Below are 23,506 nucleotides of genomic sequence, written 5' to 3'. Positions count from 1 at the left end.
CTTATGCTGTATCTGATTCTGCCTTGTGACTAACCCGTCTTATTTGTGATGTAACTGGCTTGAATGAGGGGTTCATTAGATTTAGACTGTATCCATAAAAAAAGAGTAAAGATAATTACTTATTCTGAGGCTGAACCCTTGATCCCACAAGTCCCAATCTTACCATGAATCAAGTAATCATTTTCATGGTATATCGTTTAATTAGTGATTAAGTGACTTATCTGTAGTTGTCTGGGGCTTCCTAGTACATTTCAGGAGACATACCTACTATGGATGATCATTAAAGCAGTGGTAGAAAAAATGATCAATGATCTTAACCCAGTTGAAAGCTTCACTGAAAAAAGGATGCTCCTTAAACATTTTATCTTTTACCAAATCCGACTATTTACATCTTGGAAAGAGGAAAGCTAGATTACATTCATTGTCCAGCAAACCATGTGTCTATTAAATGGAAAGTGCTATTTTAAAACTTCTTCCTGTCTTACAAACAATGAGTTGTAGGGAATACATTGCCCTTGCAAAAACTGCCCTTTCTGCAAATTCTGAGGGCATATTTAGAACAAACTGCTAGAATAACTAGAGGTCTCACACCAGAGAATACATCAACTTTCGTCATCTTGCTAATATCACTCAAGCTCAGAATGAAAAATCCCTTTGAAAGGAAGAAGATCATTCATAGCACAAATCAGTGTTTTCCACACTGAGAACTGAGTAACATAGGCAATTGTGCAGTTAGTTGTATGGTTTTCATCCTGAGATATGTATTTTATTTTTGACATGAGAGAGTTATGTCTCATGATGATTAATTCATTGAAAGAAACAAAGAAGGGTAAAATACAAAGAAATAAACTATAGAATAGCTTTAGGAGCAGCACGGTGAAGCATTAGATAGAGTGCAGGGCCTGAAGTCAGGAAGATCTGAAATCAAATCTGGTCTAAGATGTTTACTTGCTGGGTGATCCTAAACCTGTTGGTCTCAATTTCCTTATCTGTAAAATGATCTGGAGAAAGAAAAGGCAAAGTACTCCAATATCTTTGCCAAGAAAACACCAAATGGGGTCATGAAGAGTCAAACTGAACTAACTAAAAATTTTATCTTTTACCAAACTCTACCATTTTTACCTCAGAAACAGGAAAGGTAGATTCTATTCATTGTCCAGCAAACTGCATTTATACATACATTTATTTCCTCTAAGAGGGCAAATCTTTAACTTATCTCTGAAATGAATCTAGTAACTTAATGTTTCATGACTACTCAACAATGTACCCAACACTATAATAGGGACCACAGAGGGTATAAAAAAAGTATAAGACATGATGCCTGTCCTTAGGGAGCTTGGAATTTTGATGAGGAAATAAGACTTATATGATTTAATTAGAAAACAATGCAAGAGAGTATAAAATCAAGAGCTGGGTACATTCTAAAATGGTGCTTCCCAATGGACTATCAGACATAACTAGATAACTAAACAAGAATAACAACAAAAAAGGTTAACTACAATTTAATTTTAAGAGTTGCCTTAGACTGGGCCAAAAACAATAGTAAATTATTTACTTAAATAATATTTGTGCCTGTCCGTTGCTCAAAAATCTATTTATTCCTTTAATTAAGGCTTTAAATAATAAAGGTGTCCAGTTATATTATTGAGGTCACAGAACAATGGGAGAATGGATTGTAAATGTTTGAAGTTAAGGAAAATGAAAGAAAAAAAAGAGCTAACCCATAACATAAGAGCTTCCTCTCAGGCTTAAAGGAAGCCAGTAAGGTCTAAAATTAACTCTGATCCATGAAGAGAATTCTGCACAGGAAACAGGACTCCCTGTGATTTTTGATCAACCTAAAAGAACAAAAACATCAGTTTACACTAGCAATCAAGTGAATTCACTCTTCACTAATCAATTGCCAGGACTCCTATCAATGAGAAGCTATTGGAAGGGAGGAAAAAAAGCACCCACAGGAATCAAATTCAAGTTCTAAGTGAGATAAGCCATATACTCTGAATACTTAAAATCAAAGCTTGACCTTGACTTCAAGTAAGCCTGGGGATTTCTGTTGTTTTTATAATTGAAAAGTGAGCCATAGAAGTATAGCAGCATCTGCCTTCAATCCATCCCTGAGTGGTGAAGGCTATAATAACTTTGCATTATTCTTTTCATAAAAGGTAAATCAGCTACTGCAGAGAAATCAAAGGAGATAAAAGAGATTTATATATAGGGATCCATAAACAAGTCAACAATGATCTGCAGTCAGGGAAATCGGATTTCAAACAATTATGTTTGAGGAAAGCTAGTTTGCACAACTTTAACTCCTCAAACCCTAATTATGGAGGGTTAAAAAAATCCAAGGAGCCCATTGAAGTTTTGACTTTTTCTCCGAATCCATACACTGGCCAAATTCAGAACAATCAAACTTTGTCCATAAAGTCTCAGATATGAGTGGGAAATGTAGCTAGAGAAATTAACACATTCTTATTTGTACACAAACATGACTGGCATGAGCCAATGTGGTTTCTAGAAGAGAAAAAGTCCATGAGTGTTCTTCTCTGAACACCTACAATTCCTCCCAGACCAATAGTTCCCCAATCTCTTTTAGTATGTAGAACCTCTTTTAGGACTGAAAAATTTCAGACTCCCCCACATGTTAGCAATTTTATTTAATAGAAAAGTGGATTTTAATATATCCACTGATTGAGAAATGATGTAATGACAAAAGGCTACTATGAATTCAGTAGTGCTTTTAAATGCATTTAATCATAGCATCATCTATATGTGCTTAAAAGTAACAATATGTACAAGATAACTACTTATTAAATTTTAACTTATTAATTTTAAATTAATTGATTTTAATAATTTAAATAAGTTTAAATTGGTTATTAAATTAATAATTACTTATTAAATCTTCCAAATGGCCATTCTTACTCTGCATATGGATTCATAGACCACTTATATTCTCCCATCCCAACTCCCCATCCCAGAGTCTCTGATGACTGATTGGGAAGCACTACTTTAGAATGTACCATATAATTCAGCTCTTGATTTTATATTCTCTTGCATTGTTTTCTAATTGATTCATGTAACTCTTGTCTCCTCACCAAAATTTCAAGTTCCCTAAGGACCAGTGTCATATTTTATACTTCTTTTATTCCCCCTATAGTGCCTACTGCAGTGCTGGGCATATTGTTGAGTAGTCATGAAACACTAAGTTACTAAATTCATTACAGAGATAAGTTAAAGATTTGTCTTCTAAGAAGGAATAAGTGTTTGTATAAATATGCTCAATCTGAACTTCAAAGAATTTAGGGACAATTAATTCTTCTGCCAAAGTCTGGTTTGGGAATTTGTCTTTCCCTCATAAAGAGGTTCATCACACCCTTCCAAGTGAAATAGCATTCAGTATTCAACTCTCTGAATTCATCTTACAGAGTTTTTTAGTTCTAAGTGGAATACACATAACTTACAATTATAAATTCATATTCTACAATTGTTTAAATTTCATGTCAAACTTAAAATAACTAACTTATTCTTAAGACTTTGTTAATACCTGAAAATTGCCAGTTAATTTCATATTTTTAACTCAAAAAGCTTACTTTTTGTCACTAAGAAGTCTCTTTTAGAAAAAAAGGAAATAGAAGCTACATGGCTGTGAGTTACAGACTAAACAAACCAGTTCCCGTGTGCTAGCCTTACGTATTATGAACAGCTGGAACATATGTGTATTAGTCTATTGACTATGGACAGCTATGGTCTATTGTCAGTGCAATCAGCCAATAAGCAAGATAGCCTCAGATCCAAAGTGAAACTATAGAATTGTAATTGAAGTTTTTCCCTTTTCCCCAAGTCCCAAACTTTTTCCTTCAGCCTACTATACAGTTGAAGAGCCATAGAAATTTTCTTTGTAGGTATGAAATGTGCAGGCACAAGAGAAGAGAAAAAACTGTTCTCTCATTCCTTTAAGGCATCCTTCAGCTTCTGAAGAAAGACTATGCCAGATCCTTCCTGCCTACCTGTATGAGCAATAACACACCATGTCATAGTCAGTCCACTGAACTATGCAGATCTCTTCATGTATAATCACAGGAGATTTTCTGTCCACTAGCATGCTAAGAAACAGGAAGATCTGGGTTTCATTATGATCTCTGACACATGCCATCTGGGTGACTGCAGGGAAGTTATTTACCCTCTCAAAGTCACCACTAGATAAAAGTGAACTGCAAAAGAGTTGCTAGGATCTCTATTGGCAGAGGGAGTTTCCTGCGCTAGAGTTCACTACACCAATGAAATCACAATATAGACAAAACAGAGACACTAAAAGCCCTGGATGGGCACAATTCTTCAGCACAGGTTAGCAGTCACCTCCTCCAGGATGCCTTTCCTGATCCTTCTAGTCACTAGCAAATTTCCTCACTTGAAATTATTTCCTTCACCTTGGTATTTACTTGTGCATATGTTGTATTACCCCCAACAGAATGTAATCTCCTATACTATAAAGCAGTGGTCATCAAAACAATATGGTATTGGCTAAGAGACAGAAAGGAGGATCAGTGGAATAGACTTGGGGTAAGTGACCTCAGCAAGACAGTCTATGACAAGCCCAAAGATCCCAGCTTTTGGGACCAAAATCCAATATTTGATAAAAATTCCTGGAAAATTGAAAGACAGTATGGGAGAGATTAGATTTGACAGGCCCTACACCAAGATAAACTCAGAATGGGTGAATGACTTGAATATAAAGAAGGAAACTATAAGTAAGGTGAACACAGAATAGTATACATGTCAAATCTTTGGGAAAGGAAAGATTTTTAAGACCAAGCAAGAGTTAGAAAAAAATCACAAAATGTAAAATAAATAATTTTGATTATATTAAATTAAAAAGGTTTTGTACAAACAAAACCAATGTAACCAAAATTAGAAGGGAAGCAACAAATTGGGGAAAAATCTTCATAACAAGAACCTCTGACAAAGGTCTAATTACTCAAATTTATGAGGAGCTAAATCAATTGTACAAAAAAATCAAGCCATTCTCCAATTGATAAATGGGCAAGAGACATGAATAGGCAATTTTCAGATAAAGAAATCAAAACTATTAATAAGCACATGAAAAAGTGTTCTAAATCTCTTATAATAGAGAAATGCAAATCAAAACAACTCTTAGATGTCACCTCACACCTAGCAGATTGGTTAGCATGACAGCAAAAGAAAGTAATGAATGCTGGACGGGATGTGGCAAAGTTGGGACATTAATGTACTGCTGGTAGAGTTGTGAATTGATCCAACCATTCTGGAGGGCAATTTGGAACTATGCCCAAAGGGTGCTAAAAGACTGTCTGCCCTTTGATTCAGCCATAGCACTGCTGGATTTGTACCCCAAAGAGATAATAAGGAAAAAGACCTGTACAAGAATATTCATAGCTGTGCTCTTTGTGGTGGCAAAAAATTGGAAAATGAGGGGATGCCCTTCAATAGGGGAATGGCTGAACAAATTGTGGTTTCTGTTGGTGATGGAATACTATTTTCCCAAAGGAATAATAAACTGGAAGAATTCCATGGGAACTGGAACAACCTCCAGGAAGTGATGCAGCGTGAGAGGAGCAGAACCAGGAGAACATTGTACACAGAGACTGTATATATATATATATACTGTGGTACATCAAATGTAATGAACTTCTCCATTAGTGGCAATGCAGTGATCCTGAACAACTTGGAAGGATCTATGAGAAAGAACACTATCCACATTCAGAGGGAAACCTGTGGGACTAGAAACACAGAAGAAAAACAACTGCTTGATTACATGGGTTGAAAGGGATATGGTTGGGGATGTAGACTCTAAATGATCATCCTAATGCAAACATCAACAACATGGAAATAGGTTCTTATCAAAGACACATGTAATACCCAGTGGAATTATGCGTGGGCTACAGGAAGGGTGGGAGTAGGGGAGGGAGGGGTAGAATATGATTCTTGTAACCAAGGAATAATGTTCTAAATTGACTAAATAAAATTTTGAAAAAAATAAAAATAAAAATTTTAAAAAAGAATGCAATCTCCTAGTGGCCAGGGACTGTTTTGTTTTTAATGTACATGGAGTAATATCCAATAAAAAGCCTCAAACATAATAAATATTGACAAATGTTTAGTGAACTGAATTTTATAGAATCTGATGAATTTAACATAACAAAGGGGGTGGTTTAAATAATATTTATCCACAGAAATTTGTCATATTGGGATTAGATCATTAAAAGCCTGATACAGGAAATCTCATGTGTCAAGGGTTGAATGAGAATTTTCATATTCCCACAACCTTGCATGTTTACTATAGAAAGAAATACAAAGGTTGAAGAAAAAAATTTTTTTGAAGGAATTAAAATGAAATATTTACCTAATGTGAAATGTAGAAGCTCTGTGATATATAATTTCCACTGACTCATAATATAAAGTCCAAGGGGACAAGGACCATTTTATATATAAACTTTATAAAGTCCCTAATAGGCTGTGGCTACTTAATAGATATATCAGCAATATCATTTACATCCTACACTGCTGATAACTTTCCCTGTAATATTCATTTATTCATTCAACCACAGATAAAGCATTTAATTAAGCCACCTGCCAGTATGCACCATATGGAAAGAAATTAGCATAGTAGCCTAGTGTTTGATAACTTCAAGATCCCAGCTATTGGACCAAGAATTTGATATTCAATCAACAAAGGCTATTGAGAAAACCATAAAGTAGTCTAGAAACAAGGTATAGACTAACATCTAATAGTGGGTACACCAAGAAAAGCTCCAAATGGACATTAAGGATAATATCATTAGCAAATTTAAGGAGCAAAGAAGAAATTACCTGTCCCAATTATGGATAGGCAAAGAGTTCATAACTAAACAAGAGATAGAGAGTTTCACAGGAGAGCAAATGTACAATTTTGATTACATAAAATTTAAAAGTTTTTGCACAAATAAAACTAATGCAGCTAAAATTAGAAGAGAAGTAGGAAACTGAAAATTTCTTTAGGTAAAATTTTCATTTCTAAGATTTATAAGAAACTGATTCAAATTTATAAGAATAGAACCCGTTCTCCAATTTATAAATGGTCAAAGGATATAAATAGGTAGTTGTCAGAGGAAGAAATCCAAGTCATCAATAGCCTTCAGAAATAATGTTCTTAATAACTAATAAGTAGAAAATGAAAACTGAAACAAATGAGTTACCATCTCATGTGCTACAGATTGGCAAAGTCAACAGTAAAAGGAAATTTAAAATATTTGAGGGATTGTGAGAAAACAGGTACTTATATGTATTGTTGTTGGAACTATGGTTAGGTCTGGACTTTCTGAAATATAATCTGGAACTATACCCAAGAGCTATTAAACTGTGCTTACCCCTTGACCCAGCTATGTTACTACTGGATCTGTACCTCAAAGAGATCAACAGAAGAATAAAAACTCATACATACCAAGAAAACTTTAACAGTTCTTTTCATGGTAGCAAAGAACTGGAATCTAAGGATTGTCTATCAAATGGGGAATGGCTGAAGTTATGGTATATGAAGGTGATGGAATACTATTGAGCTGTAAAAAATTGTGAAAGGAAAGGTTTCAGAAAAACTTGGAAAGACTTGTATGAACTGATTCAGTGAAATGAGCAGAACCAGGAGAAAAATTCATAGGATAACAATATTGGTTTTTTTAAAAAGCAACTTTGAAAGACTTAGGAACTCTGATTAACATATTCAACAGTCATAAAGTCAAAGGACTCATGATGAAACATACTATTCACCTACAGTTAGAAAGCTGATGGAACAAGAGTGAAGATTTAAGGATATTTCATTCCTTCCCTCTTTTTTCTCTCTTTTCTTTCTTTCTTTTGGACATTGTAATATGGGCATTTGTAATGCCTGAATATACATATCTCTAAAAAATTTCATTTTTCTTGCCTTCTCAATGAGTGGAGGAAGGGGAGGTGAGAGGGAATAAATTTGAAACTTGAAGTAAAATAAAATTCAAAAAATTTAAATTGATATTATGTCCTAAATTGTAGCAATAGCTATAATAAAACATTTAAAATCCTATTTATATACTCTCTCTATCTCTCTCTCTATATATACATATAAATATACATACATATATATGAATAATCAGGAAATATTGAAAATTTGGGGGGGAAGAAAAAAACTTGAGGATCAAAAGGCCCACTTTAAACTTCTATATTGATTTCCTGTGAGGCAATTTTCCTAGGACACTCAGCTCTATATGCAATCATTCCCTCCAAAGGTCTTTTCCTTCACTGTCAATGCTTCATCACACATCTCTATAATCTGGAGGTGGTTCAGGGTTTACTGCATCTCTATTATTATTGTGCCAATAGCTCTGTTCTGATCAGCATTAAAAATCCTCAAGTCTTACCTGTCCAGAAGCAGCTCCAGTACTTCTTTAGTGGAGGCAAAACCCCTATAAGTTGACAGGAAGATGCTGATATAGGTAAAATCATTGTCTCCAAAAGCTGTCAACAAGTTCTCCACAAGTTTCTCCAAGGTACCAGCTTTTATGGTCCTGATTTTACATGTCTCATACTGACTGACAGTGTGTCCAGGAGGCAGTTGGTCCCCTTCAACCTATGCAATGAACCAAAGAAGATATAATGAAAAAATAGTTCCCAGAATAAAGCTAAAAAAAATACTGAAATTCATTCAGGATTATGTCAATAATAATGTCAATAACAATGATGCTATCTGTATGTGTATATATATACATATATATATATATGTATATTACATAAAACTTTCAGGTGTGCAAAGAATTTGTTCCCATCATGACACCCCTGAGAGGTAAGCAGTATAAACATAATTATCCCCACTTTACAGATGAGCAAATTAAAGTACAGAATGTTAAAGTGAATTGCCTAAAGTCACCAAGCTATGAGAGTTGGAGGCAGAATTAGAATCCAGTTCTCATTCTGGATCATCCAGTGATATTCCTACTCTCCTGTCTCTCCTAAAAACAACATGATAATAACTGACACTGACATCTTGCTTTCCGTTTCACTGAGAACTCTATGAACTTTATTTCATATGATCTTCAACACATGAGGTAGCAAATTATTATCTCCATTTTATAGAAGGGAAATTTAAGGCTGATAGACATTTCTCCATTGACATGCAGCTAATAATTGTCAGTAAGGTCCTCTTAAGTCGAGCATTCTTTCCTATATACCAACCATGCAATAACATCCAGCAAAATAAACCCTTACTCTTTGCTTCTGCAATATGTTTGTTTTTGTCTCTTTCTCCGTTCCTAATATTTCTGGGGTTCCTAAAGAGTGCCATTGGCACCTTTCACTTAGTGCTGGGTTGTTGGCATGTTTTGTCAGAGGAGCTTCTGAGGGATTTCTAGGAACCTAATTGACTGCCATTCCCTGACTTTTATTATAAATGCCATCAGATTTTTTTTCAATTGTACCTAACTTTTCCTGTCCCCATTTGAGGTTTGTTGGTAAAGATACTGGAATCGTTTACCACTTCCTTCTCTAGCCCATTTTACAGATGAGGAAATTGAGGTAAACCAGTGACTTGCCTATGGTCATATCATTATTAAGTGCCTGAGGCCAGATTTGAACTCAGGAAGATAAATAAGTCTTCCTGGCTCCATGTCTGGTGTTTTATCCACTGCAACAACCAGGAACCCTAAATACAATTCTGTAGCCCCCTTTTCTGTTATTCTTCCAATGATATGAACATGAAATGTTTGTAAAAACCATTCAGAGTCAATTTCAGACACTTTATTTGAATCTAGTCTCTCCTTTACCAACAATGAATGCTAACTAAGACCATTCTGAGCTTTGACAGAGTTCTCTTTATCCATGGATCTCAGTGTACAGTAAAATTAGGTATTTTTAGTTAATTAGCAAATTCTACTCTCACCCTATGTATACCTTGGGGGCAACACCACCAGACTAAGCTTTGAGAGAATTAAAAAAAGAAAAACATGAGGATATATGAGCCTACTTTTCTAGGAACCTGTTATAAATAAAGAAATGCAATGGGTACAAGTAATATCAGTAGTCTTACTCCATACAAGACAAATTAGATGAATAGCTAAAGTATGGTACCCCAATTAGTAGGTGAGGATATAGATTTTAAAACAGACTGATCTCTACTACGTACAGTTTTTTTAATTAACATAATTAGAGGAGAAAGGCACAGAATGTCAGGCAAACTGAATCATATTTGACTTGCACTAAGAGAGCTGCCTCCTTCAATGTAATTGTGATGAATGCTTTTCCAAATTAGACAACCCTGGTGCAAAGTCAGTAATCATTTTATAATTTTTCTTAGGTAGCTAGCTGAATTTCTAATTTGAATTTCCTTAAGTCAAAGTACATTAAGGCTTTCAAATTAAGCATAAGGGGCAAAGAAAAGGGAGAACTGTGTCTGTAAATGAGGAAATGTTAGTTACAAAAAGAACGTTCTGTACATTTTCTCTATCAGGCTTCTTAGAATTTAAGTAACTATGATAAAACCAACTGATTTTATACAGATTATGGCAACTAGTAGTGGCTCTAGTTTTTAAGAGAAGCTGGAACAAGCTGGCATTATGATGCCCCACTTCAGAGACTAAACAACACTAAAATCCTAACAGCAGGACTTGTAACATCAGAGTTGTTGTCTAGTACTAGGCTTTCTTTCCTGATCTCATTTTTAAATGAGTCTCCCTTAGTGTGTTCTTGTGGTTAGTACAAATGTTGGACATTCTTTCAAGCTTATAGAAACCTCTTGACACCAAAAGGATTCAAAACATAACCTAACAGTCTTCTGGGCCTAAAATATTATTTATTAGTCATGGTAATCTGCATAAAATAAGGAATAATTTTTAAAATTATATAATGAATTAATATATTGCATATAAATGCTCATTTTTTCCTTTTTAATATATACATGTATTCTTTAATTTTGAGAGGCCAGTCTATTCTAAAAAGTAGCCTTCATTTTATCGACATCATATATATGTACATCCTTTGAAGTGGAGTAATAGTTTTTCTTCATCTTTCTTCTTTTCTATTTGACATTTCCAAAGCCTGACCAGTACAGTTACCAGGATGGATAACACTGAGCTGCTGTGGGTAGCTCTCAACAAAAGGGCAAACTCCAAAGTTAACTACTAATAGCGAAAGAAATGTCTGGGGTTTTAGAGATTTTCAAATTCTAATTCAAAATCTGCTGCCTTATTCTGTCACAATGACAGTGCCTCCAAATTGCCAGATCATCATCTACTTTAATGTCACTAGTATAAGTCAAATGTTTAAATTCCATTCTCAAACTAAGTTCTCCATTCTTGAATTTAATGACTATTTAAAAAGACTTCTCTTCAGTGGAAATAAATGTGGCCAAAAGACTCAAACAGAGGGGGAAAAATGCTTGTCAAAGAACATGATGAAGTGGGTCCCTTTTTCTGCCAGAAAGTGAACTTGGCAGGAAGCAAAGGTTCTCCCTGAAGAGTGGAATTATTTTACTCATTAATCCAGTCACTTCCTTTCATTTCTCCTTTTACCCTGAAAAATATTCATTTGCATGCCTGACTCTGGGCAAGTCCCTTTAACCTCTTTTGTTCGTCAGTTTCTTTTCTTTTCTTTTTTCATCTGTAAATGGGGAACAATAGTACTTATATAAGAAAATGGAATGTAAAGTCCTTTGAGATCTGGGATTGAAAATCATTTTACATAAACATAAAGAATTAGTATCATTATCACTATGATAAATAATAGAATGAAAAAATCACTCTGGTGCCTAGAAGAATTTTTTACAAAGATAGATACAGTGTGTGGGAGTGTTAATATATTTCTATATTTTCCATTTCTTCAGAAAAGGTGTAGCCTATGATTCCCTTCTGTAAATGGATAGGTAAAAAATAATATTTTGAGGATGAACAAGTATCTTTCAGCATTCAAATACAACATGCATTTTAAAAGACTGAAAATATATCAGTCTTATTCCTACAAGTTTTGATGTTCAAGCACAATTAATCAAGAGAAAACACACAGAATGGCTTTTCATTCTAATATGCCAATGGCCAGAGGGACAAAAATAAAACTTGAAAGTTTAAATTTTTAATTTTGTCAGCAAAATATTGAACTACTATAAACCATTTTAAGGGACCTTTAGAGCCTGTTTTTATTTGTAATATTTGAACAACTCACCCCTGAAGTTTAAAAGGGAAGGAGGGGAAAAGTCCTTGGCAAGCTACTTTTTAATAACAGACTTACAGAGTAAGACATTGTGGGCTGAGCTTGCCCCATGGGTTACCGTACAACAGGAAACAGCTCAATCTGGATTTAATCAAAGACCATTGCTATGCTGACATGATCCTGATATTAAGGCCACAAAAAAACTACATTTGTTTCTTGACCATTTTTTCACCATTCAAATCCAACTTCTTATTAAAAAAAAATCTAAATCTTATAGATTAAATGTCTAAAGCACTGGTATTCCTCTTCTTATTTATTTGAACATGGAAAGATAAGAAGTATACCACATTTCAGTTCTCAAACATGACCTGGAAAAAGACACTAATAATCAGAAAAAAAAAATCTCACCTTTCTATAATCTGATGATTTCCTCTAATCAAAGATACTATACTTGATATTTTATGAGGAAACTTAATAAGCTTTCTTTGACAACCATTTAAGTGTGGAACGAACCCCCCAAATAAATTACAGCACAACCCTTTCTTTCTTTATTAAGGCAAATAGGTCGAGCAGTGAATAGAGCACCAGGTCTAGAGTCAGGAAGAACCAAGTTTTACTCAGACACATACTAATTGTGTGGCCCACCCTGGACATGTTTCTTTATTTTCTTTCTGTCTGTCTCAGTTTCCTCATCTGTAAAATTGGAATAATAATTGCACCTACCTTCTGGGGTTGTCATGAAAATCAAATGAGATATTTGTACTTTGTAAACATTAAATTTCTTTACAAAGGCTATTATACAAAGGCTAACTGAAAAATAACAATAATAACAATTGACATATTGGCCAGGCCAGGTGAGGCCAACAATGAGTGCTATCTGGGCATGACTACTTAAATAGCCTAATATTCGAGCCCAGATTTTTAAAAGTCATTTTAAAAAAAGTAATAGGTTCCATTATCTCCATATCCAGAAAAGGCAAATTTCCAATTCTGTTTAGGCCAAAATAGAGAATATCTGAAAGAAATTTTAAGTACACAAGAACCTTTAAGGTCTTCACCAAATTAAAGTGTGGTCATCCTCCACACCATTCAAGCATCTTTTATAGAATTAAAACCTCCTTTTCCGTCCAAAAGCATTATTCATCTCCCAAGAAAGAAAAATGCAAAATTACTCTGAACAGGATTATATCAAAGCCTATATACCAGTGATGGCAAACGTTTTAGAGACAGAATGCCATGTCCACCGACCACCACATGCTGGGTGTGCCCTACCCCCACCCCCTTACCTCACACACATAAGAGGGAGAAAGAGCTCCTATTGGGCTGCTGGGCAAAGGGGCAGGGGAAGTGAGGAATATCCTCAGTGAGTATAGAGAGGGGGAGGGGCATGGCCTGAGAAATCTTCTCCCCTCCAGCTCTGCTGCCTGTGAGCTACCCACCTTACCCCCCTGGGCTCCTATTAGGCTGCTGAGCAGAGGGTCAGGGGCTATGAAAAAATGTTGTAATGTGTAGTAATGAACTGCGGGCCAAGGAGGGTTGGTGGCCACATGCCCACAGAGAGCACTCTGCGTGCCATCTTTGGCACCTGTGCCATAGTTTTACCATCACTGCTATATACAAATCCAAGTAAATATGCAATCTTTCCCAGAGACAACATAAAGTCTCTATGTGCACAGATTAGGGAATTGAAGTTCCACATTTTTATTTGATATCTTCTCTTCTGTCCTTTGTACTATCTTGCTAAAGCTGCTGTTATTACAAGGAATGGGATTCAGGATGGCTTTACTGTAATGACAATACCTGGCTTGCAAAGTACTTGAGATCATCAAATTGAATACAGTGTGTAAAGCAATTTGAAAAAGTAAAAGCTCAATATAAATGCTAGCTGATTTGTGGAGGAGTATAGGGCAGGGGACAGCACTGAATGGGAGTTGGGAAGACTCGAGTTCCAATTATACCTCAAATACTATATTTGTCACCAAGAACAAGTCACTTTATCTCTCTATGCATCTGCTGTCTCTTCTATAAAACAAGAGGATTGAATTCATAGATTGCTTAAGATTCCTTCCACCTCTAGATTTATGGTCCTATGATCATCCTCGATAGGGAGACAGTCAATCTCAGAGAAAGGATAAGCACCTGGAGAAGACTTCTGAAGTCTAACGTACCAGTACAAATGTAATCCATTGTGCTTATTCTCAATTTAGAAACAAAAAGGAGACTCCCCAAACAGCCATATAAACAAGTCATCAGACATCCACTGTCCCTGTCAGCATGTAAATATGATAGGGTATAGGAGTCATTTCTAGTTTTTCCCAGGAAGTCCTACTGCAGTCCCATTCCCATCAATGGAACACTAGCTTTCTTTGCCCAATGGATATTTAATTTTAATACCACACTGTATGTGGATGGCCACTGGACTGTATGTGATTTTTAAAAGCAGTTTCATTTCTTAGAATGCACAAGGCCTCCAACAGTAAAATAGAATTGAGTCAGTTTCCCTTCTGTTAAGATAAATGCTTTTCACGGAAGATGTCATAGGATCTGCAATAATAATACTTAATTTGGTATTATATAGAATTGCCTGATCCATATCTCATGTGAAGGATGCCCTGTCAGTGTTTCCTATAGCTCCCTATAGAAATTAGGCTCTCTCAAGAATCCTATTTTCTCCACTGGGTTCCTTTAGCAGTGCCCCAGAATAGGTGTTGATTCTGATCAGTGATATGGAGCAGACCCATCCATTCTTGTCTGACCCATTCAGTAGCCCCTGTTTCCTAGGACTTCCTTGACTTTCCTACAACTGATTCAATACTGATAAGGCCTTTGTGGAAAGATCTGATCTCTGTGGAAAGTGCTGATCACTTTATTTAATAATTAGATTAGAAGTAGGACAAATCTTGAGTTCAATTTCCACATCTGTAACTGACTTGTTGCACTACATAGAGGAAGCTTTACTTCTGGGTTCAAAAAGACCTTCAAAAATACTAGGTGGAGAAGACACAACTGGGCAGTAGTTTATTTGAGAAAAAAAAAAAAAAGAAGAAAATTGGAGGGGGTTTTGTGAACTAAAGACAGTTTACTGGGATTGTAAAGGGACTTAAAATTATTCCATGAAGATCAGTTGAAAAAAATGGGGATATTGAGTCAGGAAGCAGAGAAGAACTTTTTGTCAATTACAATAGGGTAGGGATGATATTAGTCTTCAAGTATTTGAAGTGCTGTCAAGTGAAAGAAAAATTATATTTGTTCCATTTGGTCCTAGAAGACAAAACTAGGAACAATGAGTAGAAGTTGGAAAGGTACAAATTGAAGCTGGCTAAAAATAAAAACTCCCAACTTACCAGAGCTAGAAAGCATTAGAATAGAAAAGGAAGGGAATACATATTTACTAAACCCCCAAGCACTGTGCTAAGTGCTTTACAAATATTATTTCATTTGATCCTCATAATCACTCTGGGACGTAGGTAATATTACTATTCTCATTTTATATTTTTATAGTTGAGGAAACTAAGATGAACAGAAGTTAAGCAACTTGCCCAAAGTCATACAGGTAGTGTCTGAAGTCAGGTTTTAATTCAAGTCTTCCTAACTCCAAGCCCTGCACACTAGCCAATACACAACCTAGCTACTTTGGAAAGTGCTGAATAATTCCTTCTTGAAGTTCTTCAAAGGCTCCTATGGACCCTTCATCTAATTGGATGGTTCTTCCAAGAGCCTCCATTTTAAGGCAAATTGCCAGGTTAGCTATGTCTTGATTCCTCTCAGAGCTCCACTCTCGACTCTAGCCCTTCTCTGCTACCTCTTCTTGAAAGTTATCCCTCTCCTATCCTATGCACCTTTGGTTTCCTTTTATAATTTTCTCTAATATTTATAATTGTCTTTAAAATTGTTTTCCCTCATTAGTATATATGCTACTCTTTCTGCTTATATTTCTATTCCCAGCACTTAGCATAGTATTTGGTTCATGGTAAGTGTTTAATAAATGTTTGTTGACTGATTGATAACTATTTATCAAATGTGTTATAGAAGGGATTCTTGTTCCAATGTGAGTTAACTTACTACTATTCAGTAACATCAAACTGAGGTTCTATGATTCTGTGAAGTGACTAAAATTTTGTGCTCCAATTTTCTAATTTATAAAATAAGGATGTATTTTAATTTAAAATCTAAGAATTTTTGAATTTTTTTGTTTGAGATTGTATTTTTATAAAAATCCAAGAATTTTGAATTTTGTTTAAGATTTTACTGTTATAAAAAATCAAAGATTTTGATTCTGTTCGAGAAAAGATCTTCAAGAAAGAACCTTGAAACTTTTATATCCAGAGAATGAACTGTTGCAGAAAGATGCTGAAAACCTACACTTCATCAAGAAGATCAAGAATGAACTTTGGATATGATTGACTGGACTGAATTTTTGATTGAACATTTATTATAATTGTACACATTTATGCCAAAAGGGACTGCCCCTAATTTGGCTTTCTGTCAATGGGCCTAGCAAAACATTGGTTTTGCTTTCTTTTCTTTTCTATTTTCTCTCTCACTATTCTAATTCTCTTTAAAAAATTGAATATTGTGTATATCTATAGTTAGAATTGAATTCAGAATTACAAAATTGATTATGTTGTTTGATCAATGGGGAGCCTGGTCTCCCATGATCATCAGGGGGGATTGTAAACCTTAAAATTTCTTAGATTTATGAATGTTGGAATTTTCCCCATTGGGAAATTTCATACTTGAAAAAATTTCCTACTAATAATAAGAACTCTATTGGAATATGAAACTCCTTGGCATGGGAGGATCCTTCTCCTCCCTACTTAAGACTACTTTAGGACAGAATCCTTTTGCTAAACAATGGAAAGGGCTTTGATTTATGCTTAAGCATAGAACAGGAAGTTCTTTGAGTCATGATTGATTTTAGAATTGATACAATAGAGATACTTGGAATGACAGAACCAGGTCTTGGAAACTACAATCTCCACCCTACTCAGAGTAACAGGATTTAGGAAGGGCTGCAGCAAAGATCAAGATTTAATTATTTGAGATTATGACCTTCAACAGACATGTGCAAAGGGGACAGACCTCTGGGCAGTCCTGGGTTAAGCTAGAGCCACCATTGGCACAGGGGAGACATCGACAGTGATTGGTAGATGTGAGAACTGAGAGGAGGTTTATGCTCTGAAGGAGGTCTGAGAGGAGAGAGGTCCTGGAGGGAGAGCTCCTGGAGAGGTCTTGAAGGAGGCTGTGAAAGGAGAACTCAAGAGGAGTCAGGAGGAGAATTCTCTGGAAACATTTCTTGAAAGGAGGCTCTCTTGAAGGTGGAGCCTGAGGTTGGCATGAGAAGCCTTACCTAGAGAGATCTTGGGTGAGTGATAAAACCAACTGACTGATTTATCTCTTAGGACTGAGGTCTAGGCTTTATTGGCTTGAGGCCCTTCATTCTTATTCCTTTCTTACTTTCTCTCTTTTTCTATTGATTAATCAGTGTATTATAAATTAAATTTCTCTATAAAACCCAGTTGGCTTGGGCATATTCATAAATTGGGAATATATTCCCTGGCAACCATCTTATATTTATATAAAACCAAGACAGTAGAAAACATATTTCAGCGGTCATAATTGTTATATATTTCCCTTGCCCCCAAACATTTTAATTATCACAGTTTATGGCTCCCACTCTCTTATCTACAACTATGTAACACTCAAAACTATTTTAAATCTAACAAGGACATCACAAAATTCCTCCTTACCTCTTAGAAGTCATAAGGTACAATATGAGAACATATGATTTGGAGTCTCCCATTTTCAGTTTCATATTAAAATATTGCTGTCAATGTTTGCTAAAATAATATACACATTTTAGCAGTCAGAATAGTTTTACCAAACCACAACTTCATCCTTTATTCTTTTTATAGCTATACATCTATTTCACTATTAATACAAAATGTCTTGTATAATCAATATCAAATTGCTTGCCTTTCCAAGGAAAGGGGATGGGTAAGAAGGAAGGAGGGAATTTGTAACTCAAGATTTCTAAAAATAAGCATTAATATTTTTTTACATGAAATTGGGAAATAGTTATGAAATAAAAATAATTAAAAAAAAACAAAATGTCTATGCTCTTCATGTCATGAGCTCAAACTAATCAAGTTTCTTAGCTTTCCTGAATCCATTGGCAAATGGGAGTGTTATATCAATGATTACAACTTAATAAAAGTTCATGTTGGTGTCATGTGGCAAAAAAGATGGCAGACTATAAATTTTCTCTGAAACTCATGACCGCTCAAACCTAATATAATATTAAAAAAATCACATGCCAAAGATAAACCAGTTTCAGTTATTTCCATGGTATGGGACACCAAGAACTCAAATAAGGTAAAAACTTGATGAACAGAAATGGTCAGTATTCCCTAATCTCTAAGGAGTGCTCACTTACCTTACTCTCCCACTACCCATCATGATCCTGCCAATGATGTTGCATAAGCCAACCTAAGGCTTCTGAAAGAACACAATTACACATCCCATACTCTCTCATTCCTCCCATTGCTCCAGAGATTCTAATTTCAAATGGTAAAAAGTGGCCTTAGACTGTATAGCTCCATGGCAGTATTTGGTGCTATGATAGCGTTCAGCCCTAGCAGAGGAGCAAAGAGACCTGTCTGGATTTATATCTCCCCCCAACTTAATGGAGATCCCAATTCCAAATGAAAGAAATTTTCTCAGGTCATCACTGCCAGTTGGCAGTGTTCTGTGCTACTGGGACAAAGAACTGAGCAACAAAATGAATAGGGTAGGGCAGGACATGTGTCTGGGCTTGTAATAAAGTTCAACTCTATCCCTCACTTTCCTCCCACAAAGATCCAAAATCTAAATGGAAGAAATTTGCTCAGGGGACCTCTGATACCTTGAGACTTCTCTGGACTACTAGACCAAAAAACTGAGAAAATGAGGAAGGAGTAGTGGGTTGAACACACAAGAAGAGTCCAGCATCTATCTTGGGTCAGTTCTGTTCAACCAGAAGTCATTTGGAGAAGAGACCTTGGATGATGAACTATGAATTGCCCAGTGTGGAAAGATGCTAAAAGGCTTTAAGAACTAGATCGCAGAGAAAGGAGTCAAAAGGTGAGCAATAGGGGAAAATGAGAGGAAAAAAGAATAAAATGTCCAAAGATTTCAAGAGAAAGAAAACTCAAAAGCCTTGAACATAAGCAGATAAACCTACATGGAAGGCATTATCAGAAGAAAGAAATATAGCCTCCAGGTCTGATAAAAGGGTCCAAGTATCTTTGAATAAATACTACATAACAAAGGAAAATATGAGGGAGAGGATCCTGTGAATTTTTTGAGAACATGGAATCACACAATATGCTCTTCCTAAATGGTTTAAAAGTGAAATAAGAATTTTGGGAGCAATTTTTGGCCTTTACATTGGAACTAATTGGCATTGTAAGAAAACTTGAATACATGGTAGCAAGTCTCACCAGAGGGGAAGAAAGAGAGAGGGAAAGAGAATAACTAGTTAGTAATACAAATACATAAAATTGAAAGACCAATCTAGAAGAAAAGCAAAAAGCAGTATCATTAAAAGAAAGACTGTTCTTCATATAAGTAAGCATATAATGATCTTGAAGAGAGGATGCATAGAGTTAGTTTAAAGATTACAAGTGTCCTAGAATAAAAGAAGTAAAAAATATTAACACCATAATGCAAGAAATAATACAAGGAAATTGCCTGGAACTTCTGAACAAAAGAAAACAAAGTGCCAGCTGAAAGATTCTGTGGATCAGCTCCAAGAAGGAAAAATAAAAAAACCCAAGGCTACAAACTCCAAGACAAAGAGCTGTTAAAAGTATTTAAATTTAACAATTCCATTGAGAATCAACAAATTCTACAAGTGATCAGGACAAAGAATCTCAAAATTGAAGGAATAGAAATTCAAGTAACTCGAGATCATTCTGTATATCCCAGAAAACACAGGAGGGAATGAAATAATGTCTTCTGGAAAGCAATGTAGCTCAAGAGACATCCAAAGGTCTGAAAACCTGGAGCCTAAACATAAATGAAGAAAGATGAATTTCAGTCATAAAGAGTTGTTCTTAGAAAGAAAACCAGACCTAAAAAGATTATTCTCTTCTCAAAACAACTCAGGCAACAGAAATACAAGAAGGATAATATAACCAAGGACAATAACAAAATTGTGACAACGATATGATTTAAGAGATTTCTTTCTCCAAGTACAAAGGAGACAAAGGAGAAAGCACAAGCCAAATAGAAGTGAGGGTGGAAAAAAGCCTTCAACACCAAGGAGTAATCCTTGATACATTCAGATCACTAGGTAAGAACAATTCCAAAATGGGAGGACCCACAGAAAGGATGAGGGAAAGAGATAGAGAACATCTTTTTTTTTTTTTAATAAAAACCCTTACCTTCCATCTTGGAGTCAATACTATATATTTATTAGCTCTAAGGCAGAAGAGTGGTAAAGGATAGGCAATGGGAGTCAAGTGACTTGCCCAAGGTCACACAGCTGGGAAGTGTCTGAGGCCAGCTTTGAACCTAGGACCTCCAGTCTCTAGGCCTGGCTCTCAATCCACTGAGCTACCCAGCTGCCAGGAGAACATCTTCCAATCAAGTCAGAGTTTAACAATGAAGGGAAAATAACTCCTAAGGACTCTCATAAAGAAGAGAGAGAATAGGAGAATAGGAGTGGAGCTAAAAGGAATGCATGAAAAGAGGAGAAAGAATCCTTGTGATCATAGTGGGAGGGTACTAATGAATGTTCCTATAAGGGTGAAGAAATACTGGGAGATGGGGGCCTAATCATGAGCATTATCTGCAGAAAATGAGAAGAACTACCTCATCCTGCCTCAAGAAAAGGAGAATTGGAACTCCTGGAAGGACCAGACACCTAGAAGATTGAGAATGAATCTAAGGATAAGATTTTGAGAGAAATAGGAGGAATGGACTAAGGGGGAGGGCAAAGGTCAATAATGTTCTGTATAATCAGGTATGTTAAAAGAATCTTGTAACAGGCCAATATGTTCTTTGTCATCTGCAGGGTTTGGTATTTTTCTAAGAATAATTCATAACAGAAGAGGAGGGGGGGGGGGGAGAGGAAATCTTTACAAGGCAATGAGAAAACCCAAACTAGATACCTCAAAAGTTTTTATTCACCTATCAAATTAACAAGAAACATATTTACTGAATTTGAAAAATATAACAAAGTTCATTTGGAAGAACAGAAGATCAAGAATATCCAGGGAAATAATGAAAAAAAAAGTGAAGGATGGGGGCCTAGTAGTACCAGATCTTAAACTGTACTATAAAGCAGTGGTCATTAAAACAATATGGTGCTGGCTAGGAGACAGAAGGGAGGATCAATGGAATAGACTTGGGTAAATAACCTCAGCAAGATAGTGTATGATAAACTCAAAGATCCCAGCTTTTGGGGCAACACCCCACTATTTGGCAAAAACTGCTGGGAAAATTGGAAAACAGTATAGGAGAGATTAGATTTAGATCAATATCTCACACTTTACACCAAGATAAACTCAGAATAGGTGAATGAGTTGAATATAAAGAAGGAAACTATAAGTAAATTAGGTGAACATAGAATAATAGTATACCTTTCAGATCTATGGGAAAGGAAATGTTTTAAGATCAAGCAAAAGATAGAGAATATTACAAAATGAAAAATGAATAATTTTGATTACATTAAATTTAAAAGGTTTTATACAAACAAAACCAATGCAGCCAGAATGAGAAGGAAAGCAACAAATTGGAAAACAATCTTTATAAGAAAAACCTCTGACAAAAGTCATTTATAAGGAGTTAAATCAATTGTACAAAAAAATCAAGCCATTCCCCAATAGGTAAATGGGCAAAGGACATGAATAGGTAAATTTCAGATAAAGAAGTAAAAACTATCAATAAGCACATGAAAAAGTTTTCTAAATCTCTTATAATTAGAGAAATGCAAATCAAAACAATTCTCAGGTACTACCTCACATTTAGAAAATTGGCCAATATGACAGCAAAGGAAAATAATAAATGTTGGAGGTTATGTGGCAAAATTGGGACATTAATGCACTGCTGGTGGAGTTGTGAATTGATCCAACCATTCTGGAGGGCAATTTGGAACTATGCCCAAAGGGCGCTAAAAAACTGCCTTTTGATCCAGCCATAGCACTGCTGGGCTTGTGCCCCAAAGAGATAATAAGGAAAAAGACTTGTACAAGAATATTCATAGCTGCGCTCTTTGTGGTGGCCAAAAATTGGAAAATGAGGGGATGCCCTTCAATTGGGGAATGGCTGAGCAAATTGTGGTATATGTTGGTGATGGAATACTATTGTGCTCAAAGGAATAATGAACTGGAGGAATTCCATGGGGACTGGAACAACCTCCAGGAATGGATGTAGAGTGAGAGGAGCAGAACCAGGAGAAAATTATACACAGAGACTGATACGCTGTGGCACAATCGAATGTAATGGACTTCTCTACTAGTAGCAATGCAATGATCCAAGATGATTCTGAGGGACATATGAAAAAGAATGCTATCCACATCCAGAGAAAGAATTGTGGGAGTAGAAACACAGAAGAAAAACAACTGCTTGATCACATAGTTCGATGGGGATATGATTGGGAATGTAGACTCTAAAGGATCTCTCTAGTACGAATATTAATAATATGGAAATAGGTCTTGATCAATGACACATGTAAAACCCAGTGGAATTGCTCATTGACTACAGGAAGGAGGTAGGGAAAGAACATAAATGATGTAACCATGGAAAAATATTCTAATTAAATAAAAAAACAAACTTAATTTTAAAAAGTTTTTACTCTATGAAGAATATAGAGAATAAAGAAGGAGTAAATAAGTATAAAGGCCATGAATTAAATAACAATGTCTAAATAAATAAAAGGGCAGAGAAACAATAGAGTGAAGGAAATAAATCTTTTGCTTATGGTGCAGAAAGTGACATTTTAAAAAAATCTAACAAAACAAATTTTATTGGGAAGAAGGAGTATTCTCCTTGACTATTTAACTCAGGGAGGGAAAGGGAAAGAAATAATCAAATAAAAGCAAGGGAGGAAAAAGGAACAAAAGCAAAACTCTAAAACCAGAGAAAGGAGTAACAAATGAGAAGGGGGTGGGGGAGTTTGAGGATAAGGACAAGAGAGCTGATAAAATAGAGCCACCTTAAAAGATATTGAACTGGGAACAGCGAGGTAGCACAGTGGATAGAGCAATTTCTAGCTGTATGGTCCTGGGCAAGTCACAACCCCAATTGCCTAGCTTTTATTACACTTCTCTCTTAGAATTAATAC

General features: G+C 35.5%; 1 protein-coding gene across 5 annotated transcripts in view; it reads right to left on the bottom strand.

The window, feature by feature from the left end:
- Window positions 1-23,506, bottom strand: part of RGL1 (ral guanine nucleotide dissociation stimulator like 1) — a 347,473-nt gene that overhangs the window by 98,090 nt on the left and 225,877 nt on the right. For all 5 annotated transcript variants that reach the window (XM_056815635.1, XM_056815636.1, XM_001366649.4 and 2 more), the window contains one exon: window positions 8,403-8,611. In XM_056815635.1, coding sequence (XP_056671613.1) covers window positions 8,403-8,611 — 209 coding nt within the window. The remainder of the gene's footprint in view (window positions 1-8,402; window positions 8,612-23,506) is intronic.

This window comes from Monodelphis domestica, chromosome 2 (genome assembly GCF_027887165.1).
Source record: "Monodelphis domestica isolate mMonDom1 chromosome 2, mMonDom1.pri, whole genome shotgun sequence".
NCBI lineage: Eukaryota > Metazoa > Chordata > Mammalia > Didelphimorphia > Didelphidae > Monodelphis > Monodelphis domestica.
Note: the sequence above shows the minus strand (reverse complement) of the source record. Positions and strands in the feature narration are given on the sequence as shown.